The sequence below is a fragment of the Aquarana catesbeiana genome, linkage group LG10 (assembly GCF_042186555.1).
Source record: "Aquarana catesbeiana isolate 2022-GZ linkage group LG10, ASM4218655v1, whole genome shotgun sequence".
Lineage (NCBI taxonomy): Eukaryota > Metazoa > Chordata > Amphibia > Anura > Ranidae > Aquarana > Aquarana catesbeiana.
Window position 1 is genome coordinate 241,464,260 of NC_133333.1, and position 15,041 is coordinate 241,479,300.

The 15,041-nt window shown below is 46.2% G+C and overlaps 1 protein-coding gene across 1 annotated transcript in view; it reads left to right on the top strand.

Annotated features, from left to right (window-relative positions):
* The window catches only part of CLMP (CXADR like cell adhesion molecule), a 145,582-nt gene that overhangs the window by 119,266 nt on the left and 11,275 nt on the right, over window positions 1-15,041 (top strand). Inside the window, exon 3 of the mRNA XM_073603518.1 lies at window positions 258-453. Coding sequence (XP_073459619.1) covers window positions 258-453 — 196 coding nt within the window. The remainder of the gene's footprint in view (window positions 1-257; window positions 454-15,041) is intronic.

The window sequence follows — 15,041 nt, forward strand, 5'->3', positions numbered from 1 at the left end:
CATATAAATGACCTGTTAAATGACCTGTTAGAGACATGGGGACATCGTAAATATGTTATCTTCTCAAAAAAAGTCTATGACTTATGATAATAGAAGTACCTGCTTCCTATAATTAGAACACATAAGCCGCAAAAGTACAGGGCTAGAGACTTGAACTTGGTGGTTCACACACTTGGGTTATAAAAGATATCAATAAGTGTCTGCAGAAAATGACAAATGCAGAGAAGAGAATATAACCAGTGTTATGTACTTCACAGATCCTCAGTTACAGTGCAGGACAAGTCTATGAAAATGAAGACCTGAAGGGCCGTTATAGTTTTAGCTCCAACTTCTTAGCTGGAGATGCTGCCATATTCATCAGATCTCTGGAGCCTAGTGATGCTGGCCTGTACACCTGCAAAGTGAAAAACGCTGGCCAATATGAATGGAGCTATATCAGACTGAGGATTCTAGGTGAGCATTTGTGATATGGAATTGATAGCTCAAATGTGTCCATTAATTACAACACCTGTTCATCTGTTCCATCAATTTTCATTTACCACTAGCTCTTTTCCACTGGTTTATTACTAGGGGTTTCCACCTTTTCTTCGAGCCAAACCCAAACACTTTAGCAATACAGGGCCATTTATTTCCATAGCAGGGGTCTTCAAGCTATGGCAGGGGTCTTCAAGCTATGGCCCTCCAGTTGTTCAGGAACTACAATTCCCATCATGCTTAGTCGTGTCTGTGAATGTCAGAGTTTTACAATGTCTCATGGGATGTGTAGTTCCGCAACAGTTTGAAGATCCCTGCACTATAGTGCAGGGCTGCTCTGTCTTCTGTCTGCGGCTGAGTGACAGGCCCAGCTGGGAGATTGCCCAGCGCTCGCGGGTGTCCGGGACTCCGCAGCCAAATGCGGGAGACTCTCGCAACTCGCGGGAGACTTGGGATGTCTGGGAATATACTGGGACTTTTCAGGTTCTACATAGAAGTATTCCACATTATCAAAAAGAATAATATTTAATAAGATATAGTGTCTGGAGTACTTCCATGTGGAGCCTGAAAAATCACAGTATATTCCTGGCATAGTCAAGATTTTTAGTTTTGCTTTCAGTAAACCTGCACTGCAAGGTGCAGAACAGGTTTACAGCACAGAATTATACAGTTTGGAAGGCAGAACAGGTTGGGACTCACGGGAGGAGAATATGCAGTCTGGCATCCATCCTCTGTTATCTTCAGTCTGCCCCAGGGTGAGCCTTGATGTCAGCTGGAGGCAGTGATCGGGCTGCAGTGTAGGGTTGTCTCATATGCTCCTCCCCCTGTAGAGGAGCTCTGTTACATCCCTGATCCAGCCGCCCAGCATGAGAGGAGCCTGTGCCCAGGAGAAAGGGAGTTTATTCTGTATGGAAAGGGGGTGTGTTGCTGCCATAGAAAGGAAGCTGGCAATAGATATGGGCACATCCTCATCCCTGCTTTTGGATTCTTCAGCTGCCTCCCCCTTTTCCGAGCCCGCCCACGGCTCCCTCCTGCATGCAATCAGCGGCAGGCAGTGTGGGCTCACTGAATCCCCGGCCGCAGATTGGATCTCCCTGCACTCAGCATTAGTGAGGGGTGGACTGACACTAAGCAGCTAGTGAGACGGCGGGGGAGGGGAGACACATCATCCACTGAGCAGACTTGTCACTCTCGGTGCAGTCCGGTCTGAATGATGTGTCCGGGTCTGGAGCAGATGAAAACCCGTACACATCATTCAAAAAACGGACTGTCCGGGAGAAACCCGTACAGGTGGCAACCCTAGGTACATGCTACAGCATTTCAGTTGGGTTAAGATCTAGACTCATTCCAGAAAAGCAATTTTCTTTTTTTTAAGCCAGTTTAACACATAAATATATATGGAAACCAGAGCAAGGTAAACAAATTCCAAATAAGTTTAACTACAGCAGACTAGATCTGCACGATTCTGGGGAAAAATGAGAATCACGATTCTTTTGCTTAGAATAAAGATCACAATTCTCTCACGATTCTTTAAAATGGTTAATTAAAACAGAAAAATCAGCTGTAGTTGGCGCATGCACAATCAACACGCCGCTCGCTCCCGATGCTCGCGGCTGGTTATTCATTTAATACAGCAAGGGGCGGGTGCTTTTCTCAAAGGGGCGGATGTATGGTTATAAAGACAGCAAGGGGGGGAATGCTTTTCCCAAAGGGGCGGATGTATGGTTATACATTGAACACAATCAACACGATGCTTGGGGCTGGTTATTATAATGGGCGGATGCTTTTCTCAAAGGGGCGGATGTAACTATGCTCTCTGTTGACTGACGTTAGTTCCGGTTGCTGACGTCAGTTCCAATATCGGCACCATTTGCGTTCCACGCTGGTTCCGTGGTTTCCGATGGGGAGATCCGGAAAATTTAGCTAATCCAGCCTGGAGATCGCGGGGGGGGGGGTGAATCGAAATTGCGATCTTTATACGATTAATCGTGCAGCTCTACAGCAGACTATGTGAATGGCCTCCAGCAACCAAGGGTTAGACTGGCTACTAGACATGTGCAATTAGTTTTGTTCCAAATTAGTTTTTTAACGGATATCGAATAATTAGTTAATTTGGAATTATCCAAATTAAAGAAAACCTGTTTAACAAATTTTTCTGAATATTCGTAAATTAAAAAATTTGTAAATTCGTAAATTTGAAAATCCGAAATAACTAACTAATAGTAACTTAACTGTTACTATTAACCACTTAAGGACAGAGTCTCCTTTTGAGATTTGGTGTTTACTGGTTTAAAACAGTTTTTTTTGCTAGAAAATTACTTTGAACCCCCAAACATTATATATTTTTTTTCTAACACCCTAAAGAATAAAATGGTGGTCATTGCAATACTTTCTGTCACACCGTATTTGCGCAGCGGGCTTACAAGCGCACTTTTTTAGGAAAAAATACACTTTTTTGAATTAAAAAATAAGACAACAGTAAAGTTGGCCCAGTTTTTTTTTTATATTGTGAAATATGATGTTACACAGAGTAAATTGATACCCAACATGTCACGCTTCAAAATTGCGCCCGCTGGTGGACTGGCGACAAACTTTTACCCTTAAAAAAATCTCCATAGGCGATGTTTAAAAAATTCTACAGGTTGCATGTTTTGAGTTATATTGGAGGGCTAGAATTATTGCTCTCGCTTTAATGATCACGGCGATACCTCACATGTGTGGTTTGAACACCGTTTACATATGCGGGCGCTACTCACGTATGCGTTCGCTTCTGTGCACAAGCTCATCGAGATGGGGCGCGTTAAAAAAAAAAAAATTATTTATTTTACTTTTTATTTTTTATTTTTACACTGTTCTTTAAAAAAAAAAAAAAAAATTGTGTCACTGTTATTCCTATTACAAGAAATGTAAACATCCCTTATAATAGAAAAAAAGCATGACAGGACCTCTTAAATATGAGATCTAGGGTCAAAAAGACCTCAGATCTCATATTTACATTAAAATGCAATAAAATTTTTTTAAAAAATGTAATCTGAAAAAGAAAAATTAAAAAAAAGTCCCTTTTTTTTATAATAACAAACATATCATACTTACCTCCGCTGTGCAGCTCGTTTTGCACAGTGTGGCCTCGAACCTCGTCTTTTGAGGTCCTCCGGTGGCTCTCGCGGCTCCTCCCCACATCAGATAACCCCCTAGGAGAAGCGCTCTCCCGAGAGGGTTACCTTGCGGGCGCGTTCCCGAGTCCAGCATTTGCATCCATACCACAGAGGAGAGCAGACCCGAGCCCTCTCCCGCCACCGATAAAAGTGATCTTGCGGCGAATCTGCTGCAGAGACCACCTTTATCTGAAAGCCTTCACCACGCGATAATCTAATTCCAAGTTATTTCCTCACATAAGTTTCCGCTGGTTATTGGTTATCCTTGGTTACAGAGGCACAACCCTTCTTTTGATTGATTCCATGCTAAAGTTCTCTCCTGGTCACCACAATGCAGTAAGACATGCTTCCTGAAGGTAGCCAAGGTCCTGTGCACCACTTCACTCTCCTCCCTGCTGGAGGAGTACCGTGATTTTAGAGATGTCTTTGACAAAGGACAAGTAGTTTGCCTCCACACCAGTCTTATGATTGCGCAATTGACCTTCAACCTGTGCCATTCCCCCTCGTGGCCGGGTTTACCCTTTGTCGGTCTTGGAGGTGCACTTTCTCGAGGTTTCATCTGCAAATCCTCATCTCCTGCTGGTGCTGGTTTCTTCTTTGTGAAGAAGAATGGTGAACTGAGACCTTGTATTGATTATAGGGGTCTCAATCGGAAGCAACGGTTTTCACGAAGCTTGATTTGAGAGGGGCATACAATCTTGTGAGGATTAAGGAGGGCGATGAGTGGAAAACTGTATTTAATACGAGTACCTTGTAATGTTTTGGCCTTTGTAGCGCCCTGGCAGTTTTATTAACGATGTCCTCTGAGATTTGTTGCAGTTATGTGTGGTGGTTTATCTCGATGATATCCTCATATTTTTCAAGTCCCTGGAGAGCCACCACACAGATGTCTGTCGTGTGCTTCAGAAACTAAGAGAGAACAATCTCTATTGTAAAGTGGAGAAGTGCGAATTCCATTGTGAACAGGTTAAATTCCTGGCTTATGTCGTTTCCACTGCTGGTTTTTCGATGGACCCAGAGAAACTTTCAGGAGTCATACAGTGGCCCCGACCCATGGGTTTACGTCCTCTGCAGCGTTTTCTTGGCTTTGCCAACTATTATCAGAAGTTTATTCATAACTTCTCGTCTCTGTACAAGCCCCTGACTGATATGACCAAAAAGGACGGTAACCCACAGAGTTGGTCTCCGGAGTCCTTTAAGGCCTTTGAGAGTCTCAAGGTTGGCTTTGTTTCTGCTCCTGTGTTGGCACATCCTGATCCTAAGTTACCTTTTATCCTTGAGGTTGATGCTTCTGAGACTGGTGTTGGCACCCTTCTGTCTCAACGTTCCTACCTCTGAGAGCGCTATGCACCCTCGTGGCTACTTTTCCAAGAAATTACAATTACAATTACGAGATTGGTGAAAGAGAGCTGTTAGCGATCATTTTAGCCCTGAAAGAATGGAGACATCTCCTCGAAGGTAACACTGTGCCGGTTCTCATTCTTACTGACCATAAGAATCTCACATTCTTGTCTGAGGCAAAACGCCTCTCTCCCAGAAGGCCGCGATTGGCTCTTTTTTGTTTCAATTACATCGTCTCATTCTTACCCGGTACTAAGAATGTAAGGGCTGACGCTCTGTCACGACAATTTTCCTCCACTTCCAAGATGAAGCCGGTTCCGGTTCCTGTGATTCCTCCTGATTGTATCCTGGCTACGGTTTGCACCAGTCTCACTTCACCTTTGGGTGACAAAATTCTTGCTGCTCAGGTCCATGCTCTTCCTGAGAAACCTTGTGACCGCTGCTTTGTCCCAGGGAGTCTCCGTACTGCCGTGCTCCAGACTTACTATTCTCACAAGGCTGCTGTGAAGAATCAACTCTTTTGGGCCATTTCCCAACAATTCTGATGGCCTAGTCTACGTGCTGATGTAACCACCTTTGTAGCTGCCTGTTCCGTGTGTGTTCAGAGTAAGACTCCACGACACCTTCCAGTGGGCCTCCTACATCCCATACCCAATGGAAAGAGGCCCTGGACCCACCTGTCTATGGATTTCATTGTGGAGTTACCCAACTTCCAGTCCCAGGGCAACACAGTTATCCTTATGGTGGTTGACCGTTTCTCAAAAATGTCTCATTGTATTCCAGAAGTTGCCCACTTATAAGGAACTGGCTTCCATTTTTGCTCGGGAGATCTTTCGCTTACATGGGCTACCCAAGGTAATTGTCTCGGACAGGGGTAGTCAGTTTGTGTCCCAGTTCTGGCGAGCCTTTTGTGCACAGTTGGCAATTCAACTTGCTTTTTCTTCTGCGTACCACCCGCAGTCTAATGGCATTGCTATATTTCTGACCATCATAACAACTGTTCAGACCTATTACCTTGGGCAGAATTTGCTCACAATAGTGCCTTGAATTCTGCTTCCCGACTGTCCCCATTTAAGGTGAACTATGGTTTCCAACCTTCCATGTTGCCTGATTCATTTGTTCCGCAGAGTATTCCTGCGTTAGAGGAGCATCTCCGTGGTCTTCGTTCCACTTGGGCACAAGTCCAGGATTCTTTGTCACATGATAATGATAGGTACAGACTCCATGCTGACCGCAGACGCCTGCCTGCACCTTCCTACCAGGTTGGGGACAGGGTTTGGCTGTCATCTCGCAAACCTCCGACTTCATGTTTCCTCTCTGAAGTTTGCACCTCGGTTTATTGGGCCTTTCCGTATTCTTCGCAGGATTAACCCAGTGGCTTACACATTAGACCTTCCTTCTAATATGCGTATCTCAAATGTATTTCATGTCTCCTTAATAAACCTTTGGTTTGCAACCGCTTTACCACCTTGGTGCCACGTCCTCACCCTGTACAGGTTGAGAACCATGAGGAGTATAAAGTACAGTCCATTGTTGACTCCCGTAGGTTCCGTGGGCGCATACAATACCTAGTGCATTGGAAGGGGTACTGTCCGGAGGAACGCTCTTGGCTCTCATCCTCGGACGTACATGCCCCTGTCCTCCTCCGTGATTTCCATAGGTGTTTTCCCCTCAAGCCTGGTGGTTCTCCAAGGGGGAGGGGCCGTTGGGGAGGGGGTACTGTCAGGGCTAGGCTCAGCCCTTTCTTCTCTGAGCTGGCCGCTCAGCTGTCAGCTAATTGCCAGCTCCTATCTCTCCACAGCTACTTACCTGTTGATGATATCCTGCTCGTCAGACCTGCCTACTTAAGCCGTCCAGCCCAGAGGATCTCTGTCTTCGCCTTGGTCAACATCACAGAGATCTCCTGCGTTCCTGTTTAAAGACTTGCTTGGCTGACATTCCTTCTGGCTTCAGATCCTGCTTGCTGTTACACTTCACTGATCCCTGACTCTCTGGCTTGGCTGACTATTTTTTTTTCCAGTTACCGAACTTTGGCTATGTTTTGACTATGTTTGTTCTTTTTACTTTTATTATTAAACAAGTGTGATTTAACTGTAATTCTGTTTCGGTCTGATTTCATGGTTTCTGACAGTCGGCGGGCGGTTAGCAAGCGGTTAAACTATAAGTATTGGAATTTCCTTTCAAATTTGGCTGTTAGTGAACGTAAGGAATACGAATTTATCCGAAGTTACAAATTATCCGAAATAATAAATAAATAACAATAATAATAATAACTTTGTATTATTATTATTATTTATTATTAATTAGTTCCGTTCTATTTATTTAGATGTGGCATTCGTTATTTCGGATAATTCGTAACTTCGGATAAATTCGTATTCGTTACACTCACAAAGAGCCAAATTTGAAAGGAAATTACAATACCTATGATTTAATAGTTAGTTAGTTAGTTAGTTATGCTTTTGAATTTTCTGAATTTTTTTTTGTTTTCGGATTTTCGAATTTACGAATTTTCGAATTTACAAATTTACGAATTCACAAATTGCAATCATAACGAATGACCCAAAAAAAAACAAAATACAAATGAAACGAAAATTAACAAATTTTTCAGCAGTGCACATGTCTACTGGCTACAAAATAATGTATACAGACAGCAGAAATATTAGTTTAGTCATGTTGGTGAAATTGAATGTACGTGTAGTTAAGCCAATTCATTTGTATTGCTGGGAAGAAAGTAACACTGTACAGTTATAATTAATGATGTACAGTGAGGGAAAAAAGTATTTGATCCCCTGCTGATTTTGTACATTTGCCCACAAAGAAATGATCAGTCTATAATTTTAATGGTAGGTTTATTTTAATAGTGAGAGACAGAATAACAACAAAAATATCCAGAAAAACGCATTTTAAAAAAGTTATAAATTGATTTGCATTTTAATGAGTGAAATAAGTATTTGACCCCTTCGAAAAACATGACTTAGTACTTGGTGGCAAAACCCTTGTTGGCAATCACAGAGGTCAGACATTTCTTGTAGTTGGCCACCAGGTTTGCACACACCTCAGGAGGGATTTTGTACCACTCCTCTTTGCAGATCCTCTCCAAGTCATTAAGGTTTCGAGGCTGATGTTTCGTAACTCGAACCTTCAGCTCCCTCCACATATTTTCTATGGGATTAAGGTCTGGAGACTGGCTAGGCCATTCCAGGACCTTAATATGCTTCTTCTTGAGCCACTCCTTTGTTGCCTTGGCCATGTGCTTTGGGTCACTGTCATGCTGGAATACCTATCCACGGCCCATTTTCAGTGCCCTGGCTGAGGGAAAGAGGGATCTCACCCAAGATTTGACGGTACATGGCCCCGTCCATCATCCCTTTGATGTGATGAAGTTGTCCTGCCCCCATAGCAGAAAAACACCTACAAAGCATAATGTTTCCACTTCCACGTTTGATGGTGGGGATGGTGTTCTTGGGGTACATAGGCAGCATTCCTCCTCCTCCAAACACGGCAAGTTGAGTTGATGCCAAAGAGCTTGATTTTGGCCTCATCTGACCACAACACTTTCACCCAGTTCTGCTCTGAATCATTCAGATATTCATTAGCAAACTTAAGACGGACCTGTACATGTGCTTTCTTGAGCAGGGGGACCTTGCGGGTGCTGCAGGATTTTAGTCCTTCACGGTGTAATGTGTTACCAATTGTTTTCTTGGTGACTATGGTCCCAGCTGCCTTGAGATCATTGACAAGATTCTCCAGTGTAGTTCTGGGCTGATTCCTCATCGTTCTCATGATCATTGAAACTCCACGAGGTAAGATCTTGCATGGAGCCCCAGACCGAGGGAGATTGACAGTTATTTTGTGTCTCTTCCATTTGCGAATAATCACACCAATTGTTGTCACCCTCTCACTAAGCTGCTTGGCGATGGTCTTGTAGCCCATTCCAGCCTTGTGTAGATCTGCAATCTTGTCCCTGACATCCTTGGACAGCTCTTTGGACTTGGCCATGATGGAGAGATTGGAATCTGATTGCTTCTGTGGACAGGTGCCTTTTATACAGGTAACAAACTGAGATTAGGAGCACTCCCTTTAAGAGAGTGCTCCTAATCTCAGCTTGTTACATGTATAGAAGACACCTGGGAGCCAGAAATCTTGCTGATTGATAGGGGATCAAATACTAATTTCACTCATTAAAATGCAAATCAATTTATAAGTTTTTTAAATGCGTTTTTCTGGATATTTTTGTTGTTGTTCTGTCTCTCACTGTTGAAATAAATCTACCATTAAAACTATAGACTGATCATTTCTTTGTCAGTGGGCAAACGTACAAAATCAGCAGAGGATCAAATACTTTTTCCCTCACTGTAGACTGGCACAGGTCTCACCAACTGGTATGTTTTCAAAATGGATGTTGAAAAACCAGGAGGCTGTATAATTATTTTTCTTAAATGGGATGGTATACATTTAATTAGGGATGAGCCGAACACCCCCCGGTTCGGTTCGCACCAGAACCCGCGAACGGACCGAAAGTTCGCACGAACGTTAGAACCCCATTGACGTCTATGGGACTCGAACGTTCGAAATCAAAAGTGCTCATTTTAAAGGCTAATTTGCATGGTATTGTCCTAAAAAGGGTTTGGGGACCCGGGTCCTACCCCAGGGGACATGTATCAATGCAAAAAAAACTTTTAAAAACGGCCGTTTTTTCGGGAGCAGTGATTTTAATGATGCTTAAAGTAAAAAAAAAAAAGTGAAATATTCCTTTAAATATCGTACCTGGGGGGTGTCTATAGTATGCCTGTAAAGTGACGCGTGTTTCCCATGTTTAGAACAGTCCCTGCACCAAATGTCATTTTTAAAGGAAAAAATCTCATTTAAAACTGCTTGCGGGTTTAATGTCATGTCGGGTCATGGCAATATGGATGAAAATCAGTGAGACAAACGGCATGGGTACCCCCCAGTCCATTACCAGTCCCTTTGGGTCTTGTATGGATATTAAGGGGAACCCCGCACCCAAATTAAAATAAGGAAAGGTGTGGGGCCACCAGGCCCTATATACTCTGAACAGCAGTATACAGGCGGTGCAAACAAGACAGGGACTGTAGGTTTGTTGTTAAGTAGAATCTGTTTGTAATTTTGAACATTTTTAACGTGTTTAGCTCCAGCCAAAAAATCTTTTCTAAGCTTTTTGGAAAACATAGGGAAGGGTTATCACCCCTGTGACATTTGTTTTGCTGTCTTTCCTCCTCTTCAGAAGATTTCACCTCACTTTTTTGTCCCAATGAAAAATGTTTTTTGAAAATTTGGGTTTTTTTGTGGAACAAGGATTGGAAAGCATCAGTGGAAAGGAGAACTTGTTTTCCCATATTAACTCTTACAGGAGAGAATTTCCCTTCCTAGGGGTAGATTTCATCTCACTTCCTGTTGTCTCCTTCCGTTTGCAAGTAGGAGTCGTTTGTAAGTTAGATGTTTGAAAGTAGGGTCCTGCCCTATATACTCAGCAGAAATTTGGGCCTTAGGTGTTGCTGTGGCCACAACACTGTAAGCCCTCACAGGGCCCTGCTGTGAAATATTAGATCAAGAATTGTAATTACATGCCCCTGTTGAACAGCAGCTGAAAAATTAGGCCTTAGGCACTGGTGCTGGTGCCACAACACTGCAACCCCTCACAGACACTCTAGTTGGAACGCAGGAACGAGCCCTGCTGCAAATTATTGCTTCAAAAATTGTAATTACACGCCCCTGTTAGACAGGGGCAGAAAAATTGGGCCTTAGGCACTGGTGCCACAACACTGCAACCCCTCACAGACACTCTAGTTGGAACGCAGGAACGAGCCCTGCTGCAAATGATTGCTTCAAAAATTGTAATTACACGCCCCTGTTAGACAGGGGCAGAAAAATTGGGCCTTAGGCACTGGTGCTGGTGCCACAACACTGCAACCCCTCACAGACACTCTAGTTGGAACGCAGGAACGAGCCCTACTGCAAAGTATTGCATCAAAAATTGTAATTACACGCCCCTGTTAGACAGGGGCAGAAAAATTGGGCCTTAGGCACTGGTGCTGGTGCCACAACACTGCAACCCCTCACAGACACTCTAGTTGGAACGCAGGAACGAGCCCTGCTGCAAAGTATTGCATCAAAAATTGTAATTACACGCCCCTGTTAGACAGGGGCAGAAAAATTGGGCCCTAGGCACTGGTGCTGGTGCCACAACACTGCAACCCCTCACAGACACTCTAGTTGGAATGCAGGAACGAGCCCTGCTGCAAAGTATTACATCAAAAATTGTAATTACACGCCCCTGTTAAACAGGGGCTGAAAAATTGTGCCTTAGGCACTGGTGGTGGCGCCCAGAACCAAAAATGTTCTTACAAGCTATCAGCGTGATGATTGAGGAGGAAGAGGATAATTACTCAGGGATAGTCACTCAGCATCAGCATAGGCAGTCTTTGAAGGGATCTGAGATTTCAAAAAAAATTATTCGGTTACATCAGCATCAGGTGCTTGGTAGCTGGTGGTGATCCAAGACTCATTCATTTTTATGAAGGTCAGCCGATCGACCGAGTCGGTGGACAGACGCACCCTGTGATCGGTTACCACGCCTCCAGCAGCACTGAATGTGCGTTCCGAAAGAACGCTGGATGCAGGACAGGCCAGTAGCTCAATTGCATACTGTGCAAGCTCTGGCCAGTGATCCATCCTCAAGACCCAGTAACCCAGAGGATTTTCGGTGGGAAAGGTGTCCAAGTCTGATCTTGCCCCTAGGTATTCCTGCACCATGTAAAACAGACGCTGGCGATGGTTGCTGGAACCGATCATACCTTGGGGCTGCGGACCAAAAAATTGTCTGAACGCATCGGTCAGACGGCCACCTTCTCCACCGCTCCTTCTTTGACTGACCGAAGCCTCAGCAACACGTTGTCCAGAAACAGGAGTTTGTAACCTCCCAGTCTCTGGGAACGCGTTGCACAGACCTTTCTGCAAGGCCTCCCGAAGATGTTTCATCCTCTGCTCCCTCTGCGATGGCAAGATAAGGTCCGCAACCTTACCCTTGTAACGTGGATCAAGGAGGGTTGCCAGCCAGTATTGGTCCTTCTCCTTGATACCACGAATACGAGGATCCTTACGCAGGCTTTGCAGGATCAGGGAGGCCATGCAGCGTAGGTTTGCTGAGGCATTCGGTCCGGAGTCCTCTGGGTCACTAAGAACGACATGGTCCGCAGCCACCTCCTCCCAGCCACGTACAAGTCCATGTGTTTCTTGGGACTGATCCCTTAAAGACTGCTGCTGATGCTGAGTGCCAGGCTCCACCTCCATACTGACACAATCTTCCTCCTCCTCCTCTTCCTCCTCGTCCTCTTCCTGTGTGATCGGCGGGCACGCAGGAACACTGTCTGGATAAAGGGGGCCTTGAGAGCTAAGGAAGTCCTCCTCTTCCTGCCTCTGTTCTGCCTCAAGTGCCCTGTCCATTATTCCACGCAGCGTGTGCTCCAACAGGTGGACAAGGGGGACAGTGTCACTGATGCATGCACTGTCACTGCTCACCATCCTCGTGGCCTCCTCGAATGGTGACAGGACAGTGCATGCATCCCTGATCATGGCCCACTGGCGTGGGGAAAAAAAACCAAGCTCCCCTGACCCTGTCCTGGTGCCATAGTCGCACAGGTACTCATTGATGGCCCTCTGCTGCGTGTGCAGCCGCTGCAGCATGGCCAACGTTGAGTTCCACCTGGTGGGCATGTCACAGATTAGGCGGTTCTTGGGCAGGTTAAACTCCTTTTGGAGGTCCGTCAGCCGAGCACTGGCATTATATGACCGGCGGAAATGCACACAGACTTTCCTGGCCTGCCTCAGGACATCCTGTAAGCCCGGGTACCTGCCCAAGAACCGCTGCACCACCAAGTTAAGGACGTGAGCCAAACAGGGCACATGGGTCATTTGTCCCTGTCGGAGGGCAGAGAGGAGGTTGGTGCCATTGTCGCAAACCACCATTCCTGCCTTAAGTTGGCGTGGCGTCAACCACCTCTGAACCTGCCCCTGCAGAGCTGACAGAACCTCTGCCCCAGTGTGGCTCCTGTCCCCCAAGCACACCAGCTCAAGCACCGCATGGCATCTTTTGGCCTGCGTACTTGCGTAGCCCCTTGAACGCCTACGGAGCACCGCTGGTTCCGAGGAAGAGGCCATGGAGGAAGAAGAAGAGGAGGGGGTGGAGGAGAGAGGTGTGTCACAATCAGCATTTTGGAGGCGTGGTGGCGGAACAACCTCCAACACTACTGCACCTTGTCCTGCATCCTTCCCAGCTGCCAGCAGAGTCACCCAATGCGCCGTGAAACTTAGGTAACGTCCCTGTCCATGCCTGCTGGACCATGAGTCAGCGGTAATATGCACCTTACCGCTGACCGCCCTGTCCAGCGAGGCATGGACATTGCCTTCCACATGCCGGTAGAGAGCCGGAATCGCCTTCCGTGAGAAAAAGTGGCGTTTGGGTACCTGCCACTGAGGAACCGCACATTCCACAAACTCACGGAAGGGGGCAGAGTCTACCAACTGAAAAGGCAGCAGTTGAAGTGCTAGCAATTTTGCCAAGCTAGCATTCAACCGCTGGGCATGTGGATGGCTGGGAGCAAACTTCTTTCGGCGGTGCAGCAGCTGGGGCAGGGAAATTTGCCTGGTACAATCTGACGTCGGTGTACCAAAAGCAGATTGCCCACAAGTACTTGGCTGTGACACACCTAATTCTACACCTTCATTCCTCTCACTGTAGGTCTCAGAGAGGACTGAAGGTCTAGTGGGGTTGGAAATCTCAGCTGATGAGGAGCAAGGAGAGATCCTCTTTGTTCTTTGGTGTGGGTCTTTTAGATACGCTTGCCAACGAACTGCATGGCAGGTCAACATATGTCTGGTCAAGCATGTGGTACCCAAGCGGGAGATATTTTGGCCACGCGAGATACGCTTGAGACATATGTTGCAAATAGCAGCGGTGCGATCTGATGCACTCGTCTCAAAAAAGGCCCACACCAAAGAACTTTTTGAATAACGCGCAGAGACTGCAGCGCCCTGCACATGTGGAGCTTTGGGGTGTGATGCAGTCAATGTGCTGCCCTTAGGCTGGCCCCTGGAGGGCATCCTGCCTCGTTGGTGATGTGCTGCCGCCTCCTCCTCCTCCTCCTCCTCCTCCTCCTCCTCCTCCTCCTCTCTCCTATCAGGCACCCACGTTGAGTCAGTGACCTCATCATCCCCTCCCTCCTCATCACTGGAGCAAACCTGGCAGTATGCTGCAGCAGGGGGAGCATGACTGCCAGATTGCTGTCCTTCTTGGGCACCCCCTCTGTCCGCGCTCATGTTACTGCCTTCATCGAGCTCAGTATCGTCATCAGAGCCTTCCAAACGCTGGGCATCCTCCTGGAGCATGTACCCAACACTGTGGTCAAACAGTTCGAGGGAATCCTCATGAGGACATGGTGGAGCTAGGGAAGGAGTCACTGATGACATTGAGCTGAGGGAAGAGGCCGCTGCTTTGCCAGACAAAGCACCCTGGGCATGGGTGAGAGAGGATGAGGAGGATGAGGACGGCTTGGTCATCCACTCGACCAAGTCTTCCGCATGTTGCGGCTCAACATGGCCAGCTGCCGAAAAAAAGGCCAAGCGTGTCCCATGGCCACGTGCTGATGAGGATGCACCGTCTCCACGACCAGCACTAGACACAGAGCCTGCTTGCCCTCTCTTATTGGCTTGTGACTGTCTGCCTCTCCTTCTTGGCCTTCCAGACATACTAATGGCCTGTAGCTGCACTAAGCTGGGATAGAACACCTGTAATTTTCTTCAAGTAGCTTTATATACTGTAACCAGACAAGCCTGCCTGTCAGTAGGAAGATAACAGGAACGGATCTAGCTGAACACTGTGAGCAGGACGCACTGTACTAAATGTAAATAGTCTAGCTGCCTGACCGTGGTACTAATAGGATCAAATAGAACACCTGTAATTTTCTTCAGGTAGCTTTATATACTGTAACCAGACAAGCCTGCCTGTCAGTAGGAAGATAACAGGAACGGATCTAGCTGTACACTGTGAGCAGG